The sequence below is a fragment of the Mizuhopecten yessoensis genome, unplaced genomic scaffold, assembly GCF_002113885.1.
Source record: "Mizuhopecten yessoensis strain PY_sf001 unplaced genomic scaffold, ASM211388v2 scaffold2065, whole genome shotgun sequence".
Lineage (NCBI taxonomy): Eukaryota > Metazoa > Mollusca > Bivalvia > Pectinida > Pectinidae > Mizuhopecten > Mizuhopecten yessoensis.
The window spans coordinates 549793-574075 of NW_018404360.1; the positions used below are offsets into that span (position 1 = coordinate 549793).

Here is a 24283-nt window from a genome sequence, read left to right on the forward strand (position 1 = left end):
TAAAGCACCTTAAGACCCTTCAATCTATGAGGAGTATTTGATTCTACCATATCTGGGTCTTGAGAAGAAGATTTTTGAAATTTCATTCAATTCGACCCTTTTTGGCCCCACCCATCAGCCCCGGGGGTCAGTCAGGGCTCATAGGTGCATACTATCAAACTGCTACCCAATACTGATAATGCTAACCTAAATTGAATTACTTCCAATGGAAATTAAACAAATGTTGGTCCAAAATGTGATTTCCCTATATAAACTATAGTAAAGTTTACCCCCTCCCCAGGGGGAAACGGGAGACCCTAGGGTCAAGAAATTCACAATTTTAGTAAAGCACCTTAAGACCCTTCTATCTATGAAGAGTATTTTATTCTACCATATCTTGATCTTGAGAAGATTTTTGAAATTTTAGTCAATTTTACTCTTTTTGGCCCCGCCCCTCAGGCCCCTGGGGGCTGGGGACCATATAATTCACAATTTTAGTTGACCTTTGGCCATGGAAGGTTTCTGCAAAATTTCATTGAAATTGGTTTAGGGGTTTTGGAGAAGTCGAAAATGTAAATTGTTTACGGAGGCACGACGGACGCAGCCGGACAAAAGGCGATCGCAATAGGTCACTGGAGACTTTGTCTCAGGTGACCTGAAAAAAAATTCACTGACAGCGGACGGATTGCAAACATTACTTGGCCACACTGGCCAAGAAAACTCGAAAGTTGATGTAGGGCGAAATGGACGAAGGACACTGCTCCGTGCCGCAAGCTCACATGAACATTTTTTTTACTAAGGGGGAGAGAAGTTTTGTTTTAATGAGGAAATTTTCTTTTCTAAAATGCTCTTAGTTTTTAGTAGGGGTATGTACACAAGAGGTCAGCACAAAACCTGATCCTGACTGACGACCAAAAATAATAACCTTTTAGAAACCTTCAGGAGGGGACTACACTATAATCCAAAATAGGAACACTTCTTTACCAGGAAGAAAACAGCTTATTTAGTATCCCTTTTTACAAGGAAAAATTTAAAATGTTTGTAATAACATTTAGGTTATACATAAGTACCTACATTTTCTACTACCGGTAAGTGCAATTGTGATTTTATGTCACTACAGTAAACAAGAGGCCCTATGGGACTGCATCGCTCACCTGTTATTAATCTAACACTTGTAATCTTAAGATTTCATAAGAACCTATTAAAGATTTAAACATATGACGTCTCTGAAGTTGATTGTCGAACAAGGACATTAGGTTGAAAGTGGATCAAGGTCATTCATCTGAACTAACATGGTTGTTCTTCATCCCAGCATGCTACAGGCCCAATTTCAGTACCCTGGCCCTTTTGCTTATTGAAAAGAAGTCGCTTGAAGATTTTATGACATTTGACCCCTGTGACCTTGAAAGTTGGTCAAGGTCATTCAGTTGAACAAACTAGGTAGCCCTTCATCCCAGCATGCTACAGGCCCAATATCAGTACCCTGGGCCTTTTGGTTATTGAGAAGAAGTTGTTAAAAGATTTTAAGACATCTGACCCCAGTGACCTTGAAAGTGGGTCAATGTCATTCATTTAAACAAACTTGGTAGCCCTTCATCCCAGCATGCTACTGGCCAACTATCATCAACCTAGGCCTCTTGGTTATTCAGAAGAAATTGTTTAAATGTTTTTAACATATTTGACCCCTGTGACCTTGAATATAAGTCAAGGTCATTTATTTGAAAAATCCTGGCAGCCCTTAATCCCAGCAATTTACTGGTCAAATATTATCACCCTAGGCCTCTTGGTTTTTCAGAAGTTGTTTCAATGTTTTTAACATATTTGACCCCTGTGACCTTGGATATAAGTCAAGGTCATTTATTTGAACAGACTTGTTAGTCCTTCATCCAAGCATGCTACTGGCCAAATATCATCACCCTAGGCCTCTCGGTTATTCAGAAGAAGTTGTTTAAAAGATTTTAACATATTTGACCCCTGTGACCTTGAATATAAGGCAAGGTCATTTATTTGAACAAACTTGGAAGCCCTTAATTCAAAACATGTTACTGGCCAAATATCATCATCCCAGGCCTCTTGGTTATTCAGAAGAAGTTGTTTAAAGTAAAAAGTTGACGCCGGACAGACACCGGACGGACGCCGGACGCCACACCATGCCATAAGCTCACTTGGCCCTTCGGGCCAGGTTAGCTAACAAATGTTGGTCCAAAATGTGAATTACCTATATAAGCTATAGTAAAGTTTACCCCCTCCCCAGGGGGAAACGTGAGACCCCGGGGTCATGATATTCACAATTTTGGTAGAGCACCTTAAGACCCTTCAATCTATGAAGAGTATTTGATTCTACCATATCTGGGTCTTGAGAAGAAGGTTTTTGAAATTTCAGTCAATTCAACCCTTTTTGGCCCCACCCATCAGCCCTGAGGGGTCAGTCAGGGCTCATATGTGCATACTATCCAACTGCTACCTAATATTGATAATGCTAACCTAAATTGAATTACTTCCAACGGAAATTGAACAAGAGGCCCATAGGGCCTGTATCGCTCACCTGGATATCTAAGCAATCATGGCAAAATATTCTCCAAATGAGATCCAAGGGAATATGCCAGACCCCAAGGCCAATCCTTGTAGCATATATATCTGTATTCAAATTTTCATGCCCAGCAATTTTATGTATGGTTATGGGGTTGGGATCTCAACTGTTTCCAAGCTGTGACTCAGAAACTAGGTCCCTACGGTTGTGGCCAGACCCTAGGATCAATTCTAATATCATAACTGCACTTGTCTCTTTTTGCCCAGCATTTGCATATATAGTTTTGGGTGGGGATCTCAACCGTTTCAAAGTTATGACCCAGGGGTTAAGTCTGCAAGGGTGGGGCAAACTGTGGGGTCAATTCTAATATCATGACTGCATTCGTCTCTTTATGCCCAACAATTGTATATATAGTTTTGGGGTGGGGATCTTAACCATTTCGAAATTATGACCCAGGGGTTAAGTCTCCAAGGGTGGGGCAGTCCCCAAGGCCATCCTGGAAGCATATGTAAATTCATCTCTTTATAGGGTGGGGATCTCAACTGTTTACAAGCTGTGACTAAGAAACTAGGTCCCTAGGGGTCCGGTCAGACCCCAGGGTCTATTCTAACATCGTGAGTGCATTCGTCTCTTTATGCCCAGCTTTTGTATATATAGGTTTGGGGTGGGGATCTCAACAGTTTTAAAGTTATGGCCCAAGGACTATGTTTCCAAGGATGGGGCCAGACCCTAGGGCCATCCTGGAAGCAAATGTGCATTCTTCTCTTCATACTCAGCAATTGTATATGTGGTTATATGGTGGGGATCTTAACCATTTCCAAGCAATAAACCTTTTTTGGCCCCACCCCTTCGCCCGGGGGGTCAGCCCCACCATTTGTACAATTTTGAATCCCTGCCTCCCATGAATGCTTCCGACCAAATATGATCGATATCCATGGCATAGTTCTACAGAAGAAGTCGTTTATAGCAACATAGCCAAATTGCCCCCCTTTTGGCCCCGCCCTCAGCCCCCACGGGGGTCAGCCCCACCATTTGTACAATTTTGAATCCCCACCACCTAGGGATGCCTCCAGTCTGATATGATTGATATCCATCACTTAGTTCCAGAGAAGAAGTTGCTTAAAGCAATATAACCAAATAACCCTTTTTGGCCCCCGCCCTTCAGCCCCCTGGGGGGTCAGCCCAACCATTTGTACAATTTTGAATCCCTGCATCCCATGAATGCTTTTAATTAAATATGATTGATATCCAGTGCATAGTTCTACAGAAGAAGTCGTTTGTAGAAATATAGCCAAATTACCCCTTTTTTGGCCGCACCCCTCAGCCCCCTGGGGGGTCAGCCCAACCAATTGTACAATTTTGAATCTCCACCACCTAGGGATGCTTCCAGTCAAATATGGTTGATATCCATCACTTAGTTCCAGAGAAGAAGTCGCTTAAAGCAATATAGCCAAATTGCCCCCTTTTTGCCCCGCCCCTCAGCCCCCTGGGGGGTCAGCCCCACCATCTGTACAATTTTGAATCCCCACCACCTAGGGATGCTTCCAGTCAAATTTTGTTAAATTCCAATCAGTGGTTAAGAAGAAGAAATTGTTGACGGACGGACGACGGACGGACAACGGACGACGGACGCCACGGTATGGCATAAGCTCACCTTGGTCCTTCGGACCTGGTGAGCTAATAAATGTTGGTCCAAAATGTGATTTCCCTATATAAACTATATTAAGTTTAACCCCTCCCCAGGGGGAAACGTGAGACCCCAGGGTCATGAAATTCACAATTTTGGTAGAGCACCTTAAGACCCTTCCATCTATGAAGAGTGTTTGATTCTACCATATCTGGGTCTCTGAGAAGAAGATTTTTTGAAATTTCAGTCAATTCAACCCTTTTTGGCCCCACCCATCAGCCCCTGGGGGTCAGTCAGGGCTCATGGGTGCATACTATCAAACTGCTACCTAATACTGAAAATGCTAACCTAAATTGAATTACTTCCAATGGAAATTAAACAAATGTGGGTCCAAAATGTGATTTCCCTATATAAACTATAATAAAGCTTACCCCCTCCCCACTGGGAAACTCGAGACCAGGGTCATGAAATTCACAATTTTGGTAAAGCACCTTTACAACCTTCTATTTATGAAGAGTATCCGATCCTACCATATCTGGATCTTGAGAAGAAGATTTTTGAAATTTTAGTCAATTTTACCCTGTTTGACCCGCCTTTCAGGCCCCTGGGGGCTGGGGACCGAAGGTTTCTGCAAAAGTTCATTGAAATTGGTTCAGGGGTTTTGAAGAAGAAGTTTAAAAAATGCAAATTGTTTACGGACACATGACGCCGGACAAAAGGCGATTGCAATAGGTCACTTGAGACTTTGTCTCAGGTGACTTAAAACAAGAGGCCCAAGGGCCTTAGCGGTCACCTGAGTTATATCACAGGTACTGGTAGCTTTTATTTTTTTGTTTAGATGTGATGTGGAAATCAGCATGTAAACTAAGTGAAATACAATACTTGTCATGTCTTCAAAGGAGAAGAATTTGAAAATATTGGTAAATGTTCCCTTTGGGGCCCCACCCTAGCCCCTGGGGAGGGGGAAGGAATCCCAATTTTACAAAGTAATACTCTCATTCACCAAAGATGATTCTGACTAAGTTTGAGTAATTTTCTGCTGAAAATGGATAAAATATACCCAAAAGTGTTATTTCCCTATATAAACTATAGTAAACTTTACCCCCTCCCCAAGGGAGAACGAATATCTTAGGGGAACAGAAATTTACAATTTAAGTAAAGCCCCTGATGATCTTTCTTTCCATGCAGAGAAAATGACTGTAGTACCTCTGAGTCTGGAGAGGAAGACTTACGAAATACTGGTTAATTTTCCCTTTTGGGCCCCACCCTGGCCCCTAGGGTTGGGGTAGGAATTTCAATTTTACAATTTGAAACCATCTTCTTCAAAGAATAATTCTCACCAAGTAAAAATAATTTCCTACAGAAAATTGTCAAAATATACCCAAAAGTGGTATTTCCCTATATAAACTATAGTAAACTTGACCCCCTCCCCAAGGGAGAACGAATAGCTCGGGGGTCCTGAAATTTACAATTTAAGTAAAGTCCCTGATGATCTTTCTTTCCATGCAGAGAAAATGACTGTAGTACCTCTGAGTCTGGAGAGGAAGACTTACGAAATATTGGTTAATTTTCCCTTTGGGGCCCCACCCTGGCCCCTAGGGTTGGGGTAGGAATTTCAATTTTACAATTTGAAACCATCTTCTTCAAAGAATAATTCTCACCAAGTAAAAATAATTTCCTACAGAAAATTGTCAAAATATACCCAAAAGTGTTATTTCCCTATATAAACTATAGTAAACTTGACCCCCTCCCCAAGGGAGAACGAATAACTTGGGGGTCCTGAAATTTACAATTTAAGTAAAGTCCCTGATGATCTTTCTTTCCATGCAGAGAAAATGACTGTAGTACCTCGGAGTCTGGAGAAGAAGATTTTTGAAATATTGGTTAATTTTCCCTTTGGGGCCCCGCCCTGGCCCCAGGGGTTGGGGTAGGTATCTCAATTTTATAATTTGAAATCATCTTCCTCCAAGGATAATTCTCACCAAGCAAAAATAATTTCCTACAGAAAGATGTCAAAATATACCCAAAAGTGTTATTTCCCTATATAAACTATAGTAAACCCCCTCCCCAGCAAAGCTCAGGTGACCAAAAAATACCAAAGATTACATCTACAACACAAAAACTAGTACAAGGGAGGCAAATCGACATCAGATCAATTCAATGCATATGGTTTCAAAACACTAGTAATGTTATCTTTTTCAGTTTAGTGTTAGATCACAGGGGCTAATTGACACATGGAATATGGGCTGGTACAGGTATCCGATATATGATACTACTTTCCCTATACTTACCTATATCTCAAGTGTGTTAGATGGTGCAAAAAAAATCATAAATTTTGAGTATAGAAGACATTCTATATATGTATATGTCAGCAATTTATGACTTTCTCGCCTGCTTGTTCTAGAGATCAAATCTCCACTAAAGACCACCACATTTTCGTAAAAAACCTAACATACAACACATTTTTTTTTTACAAAATTCTTACAAATACAGAAAATTTATATCAACTTTCAATGTCATTATTCTGTTCAAACGACTTCATAAATACTTAAAATGTAAATGTGACAGCCCTTTCCCTAAATACTAACCAAGCAATAAGAAGTATGAAGGAGTAAAACAAATACAGTCGAACCTCGTTATCTCAAAGTCGACGGGATCGTTGGGAAACTTCGAGTTATCCGAGTATTCGAGTTAAGCGAGTTCCTATGTTTGGCATAAAGCTTGGTAAAGTTCCAATATGAGGCTATATATGTCATTGATTTCTCTGACAATCAACGTATTTAAACAGTCGATAAATGACAAAAAGATAACTTTATAGAATAAAAATATACAACTTATTCATAATCATATTCATTAATTAATTAATGTTACAATAAACACACATGCTGTCTCTGACCTCGTGCTATGCTGATAGAAATTTCAATGCGGAAATGAAAGTGCGCAAGTCTTTATACACTGTATTGGAGCGTACACGTTGGATTGCTCAGTTGATTTCGACATTCCGAAATGGGTATGAGTTAATCAGGAAACATATCCACATTTATAGACACTTGACATCTCCTCAACACGATGTAGTCAACAATAATTATCGTATTGTTCCTATAATCTCTCAATTAATTATCAATGCCATACAAGCTCCTGTAAAAACATAAACCAACGAACCAGTCCTAGGTTGTGATTTTTACTGTGGAGCTTATTTACGCATGACCGCACATGGGCTCGCAGTAAGTACTAATTGTTGTTAATCAACATTGATGAAGTTTGTTTCTTTATTTGTACAAAGTATTTTTACAGTCAAACACATTTTAATGCCGTAAGTTTAATCGAAGTAATTATGACTGAGCGTAAGCTGCTCTGAGAACAATGTTTACCATAGCAGTTCGTCTAATATGTATCAGATAATTAAAGAATATATGATAGACTTGTGAATCTTAAGAAACTTCGAGGTAGGAGATATTTTTATGTAGGATTTACGTTGTTGGAACCGATGTTTCACTTCGGGATATCGAGTTTTCAGAGTTCGAATTATCAGAGTTTTTATTAGTAAGATTAAGAAGAGTTTTGGCCGGGACCGATGAAATACTTCGAGTTAAACGGGGTCTTCGAGTTATACGAGTTCGAGATAACGAGGTTCGACTGTATGAACAAAATAAATATACTTTGAAATAATTTTTTGGCATTTTTCTACATATATTTTCTTAGCAAAATTAACTTGTACCAATCATAAAATCATTTAAATAGTCACCAGATATTTATTGAAAACAAGTTTTTAATTTTAAGCTTTTCTACACCTGAAGTACTTAGTCAATTGATTTTTCTTTTTTTTCAATTTCAATAAAGAGAAAATTGAAATTGAAAAAAAAAAAATGTTTAAATAAAATCCATATCAATGTTAATAAATTGAGTAATTTCATCTAGTACATGTTTGATAATTACACATATTATCATATTTTTTTTAATCAAAGTTAATCATCCTCACAACTGGTAATTAGGCCATGTAAAGATTTGATAAAATTATAACTAAGGGAGTATAAAGCTGTAGAGACATTGTACTGTAGGAGAAGGTTTTATAGTTCCTTGGGTATAGAGATCAAAAGCTTCAGCTAACTTTTTATCATATGAAATTCTTGGAGAAAATGCGGAGTATATATTTCATGTAAAATACTCGAGATCATAAAATTCTGTTTAAAATATCGGCTACCCCTTCTTTTTCTGAGTGACAAATAATGCCATCACATATTTCACAAGCAAAGTGCATACATCTAGATGTTTCTATTTACATAGCAAAGGCACAAGCATGGTCAGGTCCAATAACACATTGTGATTTTCAACAAGTTGCATTGTGTAAAAAAAACTTAAAACTACATAAAACAACAAGAGGCCCATGGGCCTTAACGGTCACCTGAGTCTACAGTATTTATTTCTGTTGTTGAAATATGTACCAATTGGAGTAAAAATAGTTAAGTATAACGTTAACTTAAGTTTGTCAGGACCATGAGCTGATCATTCCTGGACCGAGTTTCAGTTAAATCAGCCTAGTAGAACTTGATTTTAAGTTTGAAATAGTTTTTCAAAATGGCATCCATATTGGATTTCTAATCGACCCGAAAAATAACAACACTTTGTCAGGACCATGAGTTTCAGTTAAATTGGCCCAGTAGAACTTGACTTTAAGTTTGAAATAGTTTTTCAAAATGGCGGCCGTGGCAGCCACATTGGATTTCTGATCGAACCGAAAAATAACATCACATTGTCAGGACCATGAGTCGATCATTCCTACTAAGTTTCAGTTAAATCGGCCCAGCAGAAGTTGACTTTAAGTTTGAAATAGTTTTTCAAAATGGCGTCCGTGGCGGCCATATTGGATTTCTAATCGACCCGAAAAGTAACAACACTTGGTCAGGGAGTTGTCAGTAAGATTCCTATGAAGTATCAATGAAATCTTTTTGCCAGTATTTCAGCTTAAGTTGAAAATTTAAAATGTTAACGGACGACGGACAACAGGCGACGCATGACACACGACGGACAACGCTCAGGTGACCTAAAAACTGTGGCTGGCATAGTAAAAAAAATAACTTTTACAAAATTCTATCAATTCAATTCACATAGATACCCAAACTTTTTTTTTTCCTGAATTGAATATAAAAAATCCTGAATATTTGTTGAGAAATGAAATCAATATGAGTAATTGTCAATTTAGGACCAAATATGAATGGTAGTTGATGATAGGGGGATACATACAGCGTGTAATTATATAAGCTAGGGATATCATGGGATATCAATGATGTTTGAATTAAATCAGCCCGATACACACATTGTGATGACAGGACAGTAATTAAACGCACAAAGAGAAGATGAGACAATGACACATACACACAATCTGATGACATGTTGCACTATAGGTCACAACACACAATGTGATGAAGCAACAGTGACCCTATATAATACTAATTATAGCAATATGATATTTTGTGCATGGCTAGGGATTTATATTGAATGCTAGTATCACTAAAGAATAAAAGGGTATGATTTATGTTATATCTTCATATACTCCATTAATATTTACCAATAAGATCTTGCATTGGCTAATGATATCAACCAAAAATAGTCCATATATATATATATATTGTCACAACCGGGGGATATAGGGTTACCATAGGGAGGGGCCACACTGACAGGGACATACAACCCCAGGGCATAGCCTCACAACTTCATTTTCACATAATTAAGAGTCATCCCCTACACACTCTAACTTAAACATCTTCATCCTTCTATTCAAGTTTTTTCCTTGGGAATTTAAATTATATTTCCTCAAAGAAATGATTAATTCTTAATTAATTCAGAAATATTGAAAGGTTATCAAATGTTTCTTGTGGGGTTGTCCAGGTTTAAACTATGAAAGCATTAGTAAGGAAATCAATAATCAAGGTCAATGACAACATCAACAAAATCAATTGTTTACCTACATTGTACCTACATACATGTACCAACATACCCGTAACAGATAACTCTTCAATACACAACAAAAAATGTGAAAGCAGTGTGCTCGTGTAAAATTCAAATAGGGAAAGCATCAGGTTTGGTCATATATAAAAAGATTGTTTATTTACCGATTGTCACGATCAGTATGGTCAATCGTCACTACTATTGATGTTAACAAGTCGTAGATGAGCAAACCACCTATTTACATTATCATATTCAAATCATAATTTCAGCCCAGAGCACTTTAAAAATAAGATGACAGAGACACCTTTAACAAAATGTAGGTTGTGTCCGTTGCTGTAAAGGTGATGTAACTGTCGGACATATTCACAGGGAGAACTTGATAACTGTTCTTTTAATTTTTCTAAAACACTTGGACACTGTGTTGTCAGATTACGAGACTGAAGTGTCGGATATAAAGTTAACTAATAAATATTTTGTTAACAGGAGAGGGCCAGAATAGAGCATGTTTGGGAAAGGGGCGCTTATGTCATTTCTATATAGTGCCCAAAAAGGAGAGGGGGTGCTTATAACAGGTTGGAGGGGAGCTGTTTACAGCGAATAGGTTAGGGGGGGCAGAGAAAACCAGCACTACTGTGAACACATTCACCCAAGAAATCTTTCTCTAGATTTGTGGAAATATCAAACAAGTGAACAAATACTTTCACAAACATATCAAAAGCATGATCCAAGAATAACCTGTGTATTGTTAAAATTTGTCTACAGTTCGTAATAGTACTAATAAAATTTGAAAACCTATCAAGAGATAATATTTTTTAATTTCCTGATCCAAGTGTCCTAAAGTTGTAAACACTGATCACAGCGCAACCATGCTAATTATACAACATTTGTTCACATCGACTAACTAAATTAAAACTGAATCGTTTAAAACGTAAAATATTTCTATGAAATAGCTTGTAAAATTCTGTGTGGAGCCACCAGTGATTAAGGTTTCTTTAACAATTGTGCGATAGCTATCTTTCTGACAAATAAATGTACAAGAGGCTGCCTTTACGTGTGTGAGTCTGTGTTTTCTATGTAACCAAGCTTATTTTCTATAACTTCATATCTAAATGATTTCTAACTTCAATTTTTTTTTTCTATTTTCAAAAAAAAACTTCCTGAACATCAAATCTTAGAGAACAGCACTCATGTTCTGACTAGCCGATATAAGATAGCAACACATGGTAATCACATGTAGAAATATTCTAATTTTAACTGAATCCATGTAACGACAGGGGCGTAGCACATATACCAAATCCCACGGTACATAATACACATATATACATGGGCGGTGGAATTCAGGATCTGTGCCACCCCTGTGTAAGTAACTAAGGTTGTACAACGATCACATTACAGTTGAACAGGTTGCTCTGATTTAAAGAATCGTCTTTCACACAGGTTATAAAATTGATTTGAAAGTTTCAGCAAAATCTGTGGAGTCACAAGAGATGAGATATATATAAATACACACATGAAACATTCTAGATATATATATGGCAATAGAAATAACTTGGGTTTCTTTTTCATCCTTCATATTATGAACAAATATTTCATCATTGATAAGACACTACATTCCTGTCCAGTTCAAACATTCAGTGGTTGCTGGCAACGGGGTTCCGCGAGAATCTGTGGAGGGAGGTTCGCTGTTTCCATGTGAATCAGCAGCATCATTTTGGTTCCTTTTATACCACCGGCTCCTAGTGCTGTAGCGATTAATACAGTTCAAGATACAATTTATTTCATTTGGTTCGATTCTTGTTTAGAAAATCCTGAAATTTGAGTTAATTCATAGTAAGCATATATACTGACTATACATAAACTTATTTATTTTACAACAATTATGAAACAAGTTTTTACAACTTATAGTAATCATTCTTGTTGGCCCGGATGTTAGCATGCAGGGGATCTTAATGTGGGAGGAAAACAGAATACCTGGAGAAATCAATGTGATCGGGCAGGTGACCCCATACCTTTTTTAGGTCCGATTGGGGAAACAAACCCCGGCGGCCTTGGTGAAAGGCAAGTGCGCTATCCACTGCACCACCAACCACCTATAAACCAACTTAAAATGTAGTATTAATAGTTATTTTCATCGGTTAATATTGCCAATATTAACATTCACAGCCAAAATAATTGAATAAAAAAAATTCAGAAGAACCAAAATAATCAAAAATCCATCAAATTGTAACTACAGTGAATTGTTACAGCCCTACTGGCTTCTTGCCCCATTTAACTCCAATGTTTTGTTTTTGCCATGAAATCACTTCTTTTAATAAAAAACAAAATTAATCATCCATATTTTCTATTTGAAAATAATAGCTGGTTTCCCTCAAACTTTGAAATAGGGTCAAGAACATCAGAGCAAAATCTGAAAGTTTCTCGCAATAACATTTTTGAATAATTTCTAATACTTTCATATTCATATAAGGTAATAAGACAAAAACAAATTTATTGGAAAATTAAGTCTGAACTTTTTTCTAAGAAATTGGGGCCAGGATTCCAGGCTCTTCCCATTACATTTTATCTGTACATTTCATAAACTGATGATCCTCAGAAAAAACACAGGATCAGATATCCCAGACTTTACACACTGTAGTCCAAAGCATCTGTGAAGCAATCAATAGAAAATGCTGTCGTCACCATGAATATAAACTGAATTCACTTTAGAGAATATATCCAAGTTATTATGACACTATGAACAGCCAATCAGGAAACAGAAGAGATTCAGCCGATGATGATAAGTTTTAAAATTGCCACATTAGGTCACATGGCTACAGTTTAAACGATGTATCAACAATCAGAGGAGAACACACTTGTGATTTTTCGTTCTAATTGGCTGAGGTTGTAGGACTGCTCTGCATGCTTCATCGAATACCTGTAATTGTACATTAACAAACATTACTCAACCCTTCTATAAACATCAAATAAATGTAAATTGTACATTAACAAACATTACTCAACCTTTCTATAAACATCAAACAAGAGGCACCGGGGCCTTAATAGCTCACCTGGTATTTTATTTTTCAATTTAAAACCTGCTGAGTACCATACAGGTTTATCAAAGGAGTACAAGAAACAAAGTTGCAAGAAGAACTACATATAAATCTGTTTTGGTGGGAAAGACACCAAGAAAATGAGTTTCCATGTTATGTCCCAATTTTCCTCCATTTCCCCTATTGGTAAACTTTAAATCCCTTCATTTGTACAGAAGGGAAAATATTTTTCTCTATTTCTCCTATTGGGCCATGCTCCTCTGCTGGGGGGGGGGGGGGGGGGCGGGACATCTTCCATTTATAAATATTCAATTCCCTTTGCCCAAAGATGCTCTAAAATCCCTTCAACGGTACAGAAGGAGAAGGATCTTTAATGTTTTCCTCTATTTCCCCTGATGGTCCCCATTCATCTGCCCCAAAGAACGGGGTCCACACACCTCAGCTTAAACAAAATTGATTCTTTCGTCCCTAAGCATGCTTCAGACTGCATTTGGTTTAAATCCCTTTGTTTGTATAGTTGGAGAAAAAAATCCCTCTATTTCCCCTATTGGGCCCCGCCCCATGCCCCTAGAGGGGCCACACCCTCCATTTATACAAACTTGAGGATCCTTTGTCCAAAGATGCTCTAGAACAACAAAATCCTTCTATTGGTTGAGAAGAAGATTTTTAAAGATTTACCTATTTTCCCCCTATTTGGCCCCGCCCCTCTGCCCCCAGGGGGGGCCATACCCTCCGTTTATACAAAACTGAGAACCCTTTGGGCAATGATGTTCCACACCAATTTTGGTCAAAATCCCTTCATCGGTACAAAAGGAGAAGGATCTTTGATGTTTTCCTCTATTTCCCCTAATGGGCCCCACCCATCTCACCCTAGAAGGGGGCCCACACACCTCAGTTTATACAAAATGTATTCTTTTGTCCCTAATCATGTTTAACTCTTTCCGTACCGCAACCCCGGTCCGGATTCTGTACCGGACGTACTTATTAGACTCGCCCCCGCGCATATTACAAAATGGCGGATTTTTAATGTACTTTTTAGACTAGGTGTAACTGCCGCAAGAATTAAACAGGTAACCGTGAACAAATATTGTTATTGTTTCATGTTCTGGTTCATAGACAAACACTTCTTAATTTTCGCAGTATAATGACTAACTGGCAGCTGATTATGACTGAGAAATCGACATTTGCCTGGCAATAAACGATACGATTCCTTGTATTTAACACAGCGTTGTAGTGCAGGTTTCCAATGGGGTTTGATTATGATTACGAATGTGGAGTCGTTGATTTTTTTTCTAAATACCAAGTAGATTTCATCAAGACTTATATTAGAATATTCAAATTTACTTCCATAATTCTCAACAACTATCTGATGATGAATTTACGAGTGTTCGTATCGAATTAGGTTTCCGCCATCTTGTTTACATTTGAGGCACCAAACGCAAACATCTTGCGGCAAATGCGAAAACTTTAAGTCACATAATAAAAAAGTTTACTCTGCACAACTAAAATTATTTCTTCCAAACCGATGGGTTCTGATTTTAGCGACAATTAATTGTTTTTTCGCGACAGTCTCGTGCGATAACCAACTAAACATCAGGCAGGTTACATCAGAGTCTCTTGTCGTGTGTACACGACAAAGGGGTTGAGACGGCCCTTTATTTTGTCATCTGTACACGACAACGGGGACCAGGGTGACATATTGTTGTCGTGTGTACACGACAACGGTACGGAAAGAGTTACGACTGCATTTGGTTTAAATCCCTTCACTTGTATAGTAGGAGAAAACAAGAGATCCCAGAGAGGGATCTTGGCGCCCACCTTTGTACCATCTTCATTAGTTCTTTGTCAGTTCGATCTTTTCTCTTCTTTCCTCTAATCTGTTTGATCGAGTCATGTTAACAGTAAATGCACCTTGAGGTAACTTTTGATCTAAACTTAATACTGATGTGTATGAAAGCCAACCTTCAAAGTGTGTTTGTCATTTCACATATTTACTAGTACAGTACTTAATGTGAAAGAAACAGAATCGATCATTGCAATATGAGAAAGATCTGTTTAGTTCTTCTTTTAATCCATTTTGTTTTTATGATCAGTCTCAAAATATAACATACACAACGAGGGATCAAGGGGACCCTACATTTAAAATTTGAGAAAGATCCCAACCGTACCTCCCGAGAAATAGCGATAACAAACTTTCATTATCAAAATCCAAGATGGCTGCCTGTCGGCCATGTTGTTTATCCATCAGTCTCAAAAGTTGCATTGCACAGCTCAGGACCAAGGGGAACCTACATATATAATTTGAGAAAGATCCCTCCGATACTTCTCGAGAAATAGCGATAACAATCTTTCAATATCAAAATCAAAGATGGCTGCCTGTCAGCCATGTTATTTATCCGATCAGTTTCAAAAAAATGCCCTGCACAGCTCAGAACCAAGGGGAACCTACATATATAATTTGAGAAAGATCCCTCCGAGACTTCTCGAGAAATAGCGATAACAATCTTTCAATATCAAAATCAACCCCCGCTGCCTGTCAGCCATGTTGTTTATCTGATCAGTTTCAAAAAAATGCCCTGCACAGCTCAGAGCCAAGGGGAACCTACATGTAAAATTTGCGAAAGATCCCTCTGGTACTTCTTGAGAAAAAGCGATAACAAACTTTCACTATCAAAATCCAAGATGGCTGACTGTCGGCCATGTTGTTTATCCGATCAGTCTCAAAAGTTGCATTGCACAGCTCAGGACCAAGGGGAACCTACATATATAATTTGAGAAAGATCCCTCAGGTACTTCTTGAGGAATAGCGATAACAAACTTTCACTATCAAAATCCAAGATGGCTGCCTGTCGGCCATGTTGTTTATCTGATCAGTCTCAAAAGTTGCCCTGCACAGCTTAGGACCAACGGGAACCTACATATAAAATTTGAGAAAGATCCCTCTAGTACTTCTTGAGAAATAGCGATAACAAGAATTGTTTACGGACGGACGACGGACCACGGACGCAGGGTGATTTGAATAGCCCACCGTCAGATGATGGTGGCCTTAAAAATCCTCTATTTCCCCTAGTGGGTCCCACCCCTCCGCCCTCAGAAGGGCCTCACCCACCGTTTATACAAACTTATAAAAATTCATAATAGATCCTATTTCTGTATTGTAGATATACACAAAACAATTCAATTTAAAACAATATGTCCCATATATATATATTCCCATCAAAGATTTCTGTTCAACTTGCTTCATGAAATTTGAAGCAAACAAGTGGACAAAGTGACATCCAGGAGGGGAATAGTGATCCTAAGTTACCATTGCATAAAATGGAGATACATTTTTGGAAGTCATTCTTGTTTTAATTTCAATTTCAATTCAATCAGCTAAAACATCTAAGCATGAGTATGGTTAAATGTGTATGCTAAATAGGTCTATCAACGACATACATGTCTACATCTGTAGATGAAATACATGTTTGTATATAAGTGATATGTCATACAGCCCTCTGAAGTTATCTGTACTTTGCTAGAGGGTCATTACACATTTTTTATGCAGAAACTTGCCTGTTTTAATCCACGTTGTGTGAGAGCTGAACATTCCATATACTTAACGGCGTGGATTTTGTTTGCGAGTTTGATGCCGTGTTCCCGTTTCACAGGCTGTAAACCCTGAGATGCCAGTTGTCCAATGGCGTCCTTGTTTTCTCGAAGATCTATTTTTGTACCTGGAAAGACAATTTTTATTATCAAACTGGAAAAATGAAATTACCAAACATAATCTTTTTTCATTTGTCCAAGCAAGTTACCATTGGTCATATGAACATTTCAGAGATGGAAAATTTGCCAACCATGAAAATGACACTTTGTAGGTTTAGCCTGACATTGCAAGAGAACTTTAACTTGGTTTTTAGTACAGTTCAATTCTTTACAACACTCTGAATATGTTTAATGATTTGTCCTATAAAGAGGGCTCAGGGGTGTAAGATAGGGAAATTCCACCCGAGGGTTTTTCAAATTTGGTGAAACCCAAGGCTTTGCCGAAGGTTTTGTGAAATTTGAAAAGTGTTATTTCCCTATATAAACTATAGTAAACTTTACCCCCTCCCCAAGGGAGAACGGATAGCTCGGGGGTCCTGAAATTAACAATTTAAATAAAGCCCCTGATGATCTTTCCATCCATGCAGAGAAAATGACTGTAATACCTCTGAGTATGGAGAAGATTTTTGAAATATTGATTAATTTTCCCTTTTGGGCCCCGCCCTGGCCCCTAGGGTTGGGGTAGGAATCCAAATTTTACAATTTGGTATCCTCATCTACCAAGGATGATTCTGACCAAGTTTGAAAAATTCCATCCACTGGTTCTTGAGAAAAAGTTGATTATGTAAAAATTTACGCATGATGCATGACGGACGACGACGGACGAAAAGTGATTGGAATAGGTCACTAGAGCAAAGCTCAGGTGACCTAATAAAGCTACCCGTACCTATGATATAACTCAGGTGACCGCTAAGGCCCTTGGGCCTCTTGTTCTTTAGTAGGAATGAAAGGATTTGTTCCATATTTGGTCTGAAGCATCCTTGGGCGAAGGGGACTTAGTTTTGTATAAACCGGTGGTCTCGCCCCCGAGGGGCCTGAGGGGCCTGAGGGGCGGGGCCCAATAGGGGAAACATAGCAAATTATTCTTTAAAATCCTTCTTATTCTGTAGGAATGAAAGGATTTGGTCCATATTTTATTTTATTTTATAGTTTATACAAAATAGGTTCCCCTTCACCCAAGGGTGCTTCATCCCAAATTTGGATAAAATCCTGTCATTCCTACAGAAGAAGAATTTTGAAGAATTTGCTATGTTTCTCCTATTGGGCCCCACCCCTCTGCCCCCAGGGGGTCAGGCCCAACGTTTATACAAAATATAGTCACCTTCACCAAAGAATGCTTTACACCAAATATGTACAAAATCCTGTCATTCCTACAGAAGAAGAATTTTAATGAATTTGCTAAATTACCCCTATTGGGCCCCACCCTCTGGCCCCAGGGAGGTCAGACTCACCATCTATATAAAATTGATTTCCCTTTCCCATAGGATGCTACTGTTCAAATTTGGTCAAAATACCTTCATCCCAACAGAAGAAAAAGAATATTAAAGCTATTCCTCTATATCCCTTATTGGGCCCGCCTCTCTGCTCCCAGGGGGGTCAGGTTGGTTCCCCTTCACCAAAGGGTGCTTCATATCTTTGGATAATATATAACCTGTCATTATCCTGTCGTTTCTACAGAAGAAGAAGGATTTTGAAGAATTTGCTCTATTTCCCCTATTCGGCTGCCCCTCTGCCCCAAGAGGGGCCACACTCACTGTTTATACAAAATTGAGTCCCCTTGGCCCAAGGAGGCTCCAGACTAAATTTAAATAAAATCCCTTAATCCCTATGGTAAAAGAAGGATTTTTAAGGTTTTACCTCTATTTCCCCTAAAGGGCCTGCCCCTCTGCCCCCAGGGGGGGGGGGGGTTCACACCCAATGTGTATACAAAATTGAGTCCCCTTGGCACAAAGATGCTCCAGACTAAATTAGAATAAAATCCCTTAATCCCTACGGTAGAAGAAGGATTTTAAAGGTTTTACCTCTACTTCCCTTATTTGGTCCTGCCTCTCTGCCCCCAGGGGGGCCACACCCACCATTTATACAAAATTGAATCCCCTTGGCCTAAGGATGCTCCAGATCAAATTTAGTCAAAATCTACTTGGCCGTTTAGGAGTAGTAGCGTTTTAAAGGAAAAGTTGAAGGACGGACGACGGACGCTTCAGTTTGGCATAAGCTCAACATGGTCCTTCGGACCAGGTGAGCTAAAAATGATGGGCTGCATGATACCATGCTGTATAAGCCGGTGGTCCTTTGGACCAGCTGAGCTAAAAATATTTTACCCATATATATGTGACCTTGAAGAATGGTCAAGCTCATTTATATGAGGAAATTTATAGCAATTCATACCACTTCCTGGCCAAATTACATGACTCTGGACCATTTTTGTTTAAAGAAGAAGTTGTTTCAATAAAAATGTTGATGCGAGGTGACAAACACCAGGAGAGAGGCTCATACTCTTTTCAAGCAGCTGAGCTATTCCTACTTCCGATGATGTCTATTACGGTCTCAACACTTGCTTCCACATGCACCCCTGCCAGTTATATCCCTTCCCACCATTCTGTCTTCCCTGCAACACATTACCGACTAAAAGTACAGGAGCATCAGGACAGTGATGTTTGACCTCCGGGTTCCACTTCGTCGTCACGTTTTCGTACGAGGAGGGACTCACAACACTGAAGCAAATCAGGAATACATCCGTCTGGAAAATAGGAAGAAAGAAAATAAGCGGCTTTTATACCCAACTGCACATGTAGCTCTACCAAACTTTATATACAGCATATGTGTATGTCTATTTCAGTATGAGGTATACAATGGTGGGCGACACATAAAATTACACACCTGTGGGTAGGAAAGTGGCCGAAGTCTATCATAATCTTCCTGACCAGCAGTATCCCACAGCCCGAGACTGACCGGGACCCCGTCCACCATCATATTAGCTGTGTAGTTATCAAACCTGTAAATACAATCAGATTTTATTTGATAACAGACCTAGAGATTTTTCTCAGTGACTTTAGTATTAGTGTATTAGAAGTATAGACTATAGAAGTATGATTTGTGTATTGGTACCTTGCAAATGATCATAAAGTAACCGCAATAAGTGTCCAGGGTGCTTGAAATATTGGCTGGGTTGTTAAAGGTTTAACATCAGATGAACAGCTTAAGTCATTTAAGGGCTGAAGAGGGCGCTTATTAAGATAACAGAACATAGGTTATGGCAGTTGCTGAAGAGGCAACAAAATTATCAGACACATTTGAAGGGAGAGTTTCAAAACTATTCTAAACCACTCTGAAACAGACTTGTTAGATTGCAAAACAGTAGTTTTTAATATAAAGTATATAGTACTTTATTTTGTTAACTTGAGAGGATCTTATTACAGCAAATTTGTTATGTATTAGATCAATCTAATTAAAATTATATCTTCACATCGCTCCCATTTACTAATATATGTCGCGTTGAAGATCTAACAACATCCCATAGAGGGTCATGTTCAGGCGACCTTTGCATTAACCAATCACATGAGAGCTTACGCATTTCTGTAAGTGATGATGTAATGATTTCGGAACACACTTGCTATGATAAAAGACCGAGAGGTGTCAAATGAGCATCGAAAATGGCGGTGCCCATGACACCACGCCGTGTCGATCTACAAGACAACGTTTGTACAATTTGTGGATTTTGCTTTGAAATAAGAGAGACTTCCTCTTCTGGTGATGTTGTCGTTAAAAAGTTTAACAACCTGAAACTAAAATTAACCTATGACAGGCTTCGCAATATTCAAACTATCACTGGACCAGTCGAAAAATGGATTTTGGGCTACGAGGTGTCTGCATTAAATGCTACAGGTCCTGCTTTCTGATTGGTTGAATGAAAGAGTTATGTCGCGCTTTGATTAGCTTGTTATAAATGCGATAATGCATTCATGTTGACCTCTGACGTGACCCTCTACGGGATGTTGTTAGATCTTCAACGCGACATATCAGTAAACGGGAGCGATGTGAAGATATAATTTTAATTAGATTGGTATTAGATGTGTTGATGTAAATATCTTTGCATGATCAGGAATAATGCAACAACATTTAAATAACATTACTGCAATACTTCTACATGTAAAATGGTTTGAACTAGCACAGTATATGTAGTAAACACTGATTTTTCTACCTTTCCTCAGGGCCTGTTTGCCTGAAACTTATGCATACTTTACAGTTTCAATAATTCTTTTAAATTGTGATGATGGCTTACTTATTTCACTATCAGTTTGGAGGCAAACAGTGGTTTTGGGAAAATATCGAGTATTCAAATGAAAGGCAGAAAATTGACCCCAAATATCCATCTATATACTGTGAAATCACTAACTTTTGTGAGGTTTTTAATTTTATTGATTTCTTAGGTAATCTTCATTAACAAATTCATAGGTCCATGAAGTAATTTTATATAAAGCAATTCTCCTAATGATTGGATACTCGTAATCCACAAATTCATGTACCTATGAACGATGTATACCATGAACAAATTCATTTGGACCCCACAAAAATATCTGATTTCACAGGACTGCAATTTCAAGACCTAGTTTAATCAAGAGGCCCAATTGGCCTGCATCGCTCACCTAGTATTAATCTCACACTTGTAACCTAAAGGCAAAATATCAGTATTTATGACTACAAGTCCTTCAAAAGAACCTGTTAAAAGATTTTAAAACATTTCAGCCCTGTGACCTTGAAAGTCGAACAAGGTCATTACGTTGAACACATTTTATAGCCCTTCATCTCAGGATGCAACTTGCAAAATATCATAACCCTATATCCTTTTGTTTATTGAGATTAGGTCATTTAAATGTTTATACATATTTGACCAAATGTGACCTTGAAAATGGGTCATGATCAAGGGCATTCCAAACAAAAAAGCTTGATAACCCTTCATCTATGCATGCTACTGGCTAAATATCAACATCCTGGCCATTTTGGTTATTCAGAAGAAGTTGTTTAAACATTTTCAACCTGTTTGATCCCTGTGACCTTTAATATAATTCAAGGTCTTTCATTTGAACAGACTTAATTGGAAGCCCTTCATCCCAGCATGTTATATATATTATATATATCCAAATTGTTAGTTTCAGAGGAGATATCATTTGTAGGTTTTGCACTCTGACCCCTTATATAATTATGGCCCGACCTTCAACCCCCACCCCACCCCTCTCTTAGGTTAGGCACCTCTTGAGTCTAGATTCTGATCCCCACCTCAGACTGATGATTACCCAAATTTTTCATCAAAATCAGACATTAATTTTCTGAGAATTCCAAAATATGTTTGTTTACTGGTGACAGACAAAAGACAATCACAGTGACCCAAGTGACTCATCATAGATCAGATGCCTTAATAACAAAGCAAAATTTTCAGATTTTTTATCTTTTAACTGCATAAAATACCTACTCTGGAAAAACAATTTGCAAGTGTTTACATAGATATCCATTCATGTAATAGCTGCAGTTACCAAAAACATCTGGTAATATTTTCTTGGCAAATCAAGCCTAGGAGCTTAGACAATTTGAATGCACTGTTTGTTGATGTCTAGCTAGCCAATTTTTCTACATAATTCCAGTAAAATAATGCTGCACTATCAAAATTGTACACATTAAAATAAACTTCCGCCTTCATTACAAGAAGAAATGCTAGGGCAATATTCAGAGATTCTGTCAAGTTTTCCGAGATTGTTTAAATTTATGAGGCAGCAATGTAGTTTCCATTTTTCTTTTTTTTTGAAAGCTTGTCAAAAACAAATTAGAAATGTATATACATACATACTGCATACTGTGCCTGGAGCAGCAACAAGATACACTTACACAGTAGGGACGTATTCCCCAGGGAAGCTGTCCGTTGTGTAGGAGATGAGCATACAGGTTTTGCCAACAGTACCATCGCCAACTACTACACATTTGATAGGCCGGCCCTGTGCCATGCTGTCCGACAAATGGTTACTAATAATCACAGACATCCGTCAAATTTCTGTCAGATCTGCAAGGAATCAAGCAAAGCATCAATTAACATGTGGTCACATGCAAATTTAAATATCCTCAGGAAAAACCCCAGAGGAACATTTTTTGTTGAAACATAATAATGATTTTCATTAAATGGGGCTGTGCTTGTGAAATTGTTTTTATTGCAATTGTAGATGAGTTTCTATCTCAAAGTGAGGTTCTAGGCAGTTCTATTTTTAGTAGTATTGACCTTGACCTTTGACAACCCACAACCAACAATAATAGAATACTTCTTCCCCTCTAGGGCAGTCAACATTGAAGTTTGCAGAACCATTTGTTCTGAAAATATGCTTTGACAAAATTCCATTTTCAGTAATTAAGCTCAAAAGAGTGACCTTGGCATTTGATGAACCATGCCCACAATCAACAGTGTACATTTTGTTGTATTTCCTCTTTCCTACTGGGTATATGGGTCAACCACACACAAGTCTTAGCTATTAAGGGTTATCAGTTGTTCTAAAGGTATATACAGATAAGAAAATTTATGTATTTTAATTAACAGTGACCTTGACCTTTGAACAATTGTGTCCAAATTCAACAGGGTTCTTGCAACCTACACCAAGTGTGAGTTTTATGTGATCATTCATTCTGAATTTAGCATCCAGACAAATGATTTTTTATGTGAAATTCTGTTATTATTAGTTAAAGCAACTTTAATTTGACCTTTGGCTGACTGTTTAAAATCAACAGAGTTTTCTTCTCTAGGGCAACAAACATACCAAGTTAAAGCTTGTAAATAAAATGTTTCCCCCCTCCCGCCCCCAATAATTTGAACATTACTGTAAAAGAAAGGAGATCAATTAATCATATATATGTAGATTAGGATTTTTGGCCTGTCTCAACACTTTTAAGATTAATAATATTAGTGCTAGTAATTGTTCGCATAATTCATGCTGCATTCCTTAGTTTTCTTAGCATAATAGTGAAGTTAAGCTTATTCCGGTACAGGATTTGAACAATGCCCTTCACCGGACTCTAAATCATACAATTGTTACAATAAGAACACTATATTTTATCCTATAAAAGTTTTAATTTTACCTTATTTAAAACTAAATTGCAAATATCTAGTCCTATGACAAATACTTGCAAAGAGGAAATTTAATAATTTATGCATACAACAATAAAGTCCTCTGTCATATTTCTGTTGAAAACAATCTGTATAAGGGAGTAATATATTAATAGACAAATCAACAAGGTTACCGCGAGCGGTATATAATATGCCCATCACACATTGAATGAGCAGTTGTTTGTATGATTGAAATATATGAAGTGTTTGTGAGTAATTGATATTAAAAGAGAAATCATTCAACATAACTGGTAGATCAATGAGTGCAATACAACATCATGGAACGCATGCATCGCATTAATGAAACCAAGGGGAATAACTCCAATAATTACGGTCGGATAATAATGGTTATCAAACTTGTCCAAGCTTCTACGGAAATTAACCTCGTCATAAATTTTGAAGTTAATTCATTAAAAATATTTAGGAATAATTGTTGTTTA

The 24283-nt window shown here is 37.9% G+C and overlaps 1 protein-coding gene across 1 annotated transcript in view; it reads right to left on the minus strand.

Annotated features, from left to right (window-relative positions):
- Positions 1 to 9069: 9069 nt before the first annotated feature.
- Positions 9070 to 24283, minus strand: part of LOC110444917 (ras-related C3 botulinum toxin substrate 1-like) — a 42193-nt gene continuing 26979 nt past the window's right edge. Inside the window, exons 2-6 of the mRNA XM_021489269.1 lie at positions 22583 to 22754; positions 19583 to 19697; positions 19325 to 19442; positions 16670 to 16830; positions 9070 to 12996 (exon numbers count right to left, since the gene is read on the minus strand). Of these exons, the coding sequence (XP_021344944.1) occupies positions 12919 to 12996; positions 16670 to 16830; positions 19325 to 19442; positions 19583 to 19697; positions 22583 to 22734 (624 nt within the window). The 5' untranslated portion in view covers positions 22735 to 22754 and the 3' untranslated portion in view covers positions 9070 to 12918. The remainder of the gene's footprint in view (positions 12997 to 16669; positions 16831 to 19324; positions 19443 to 19582; positions 19698 to 22582; positions 22755 to 24283) is intronic.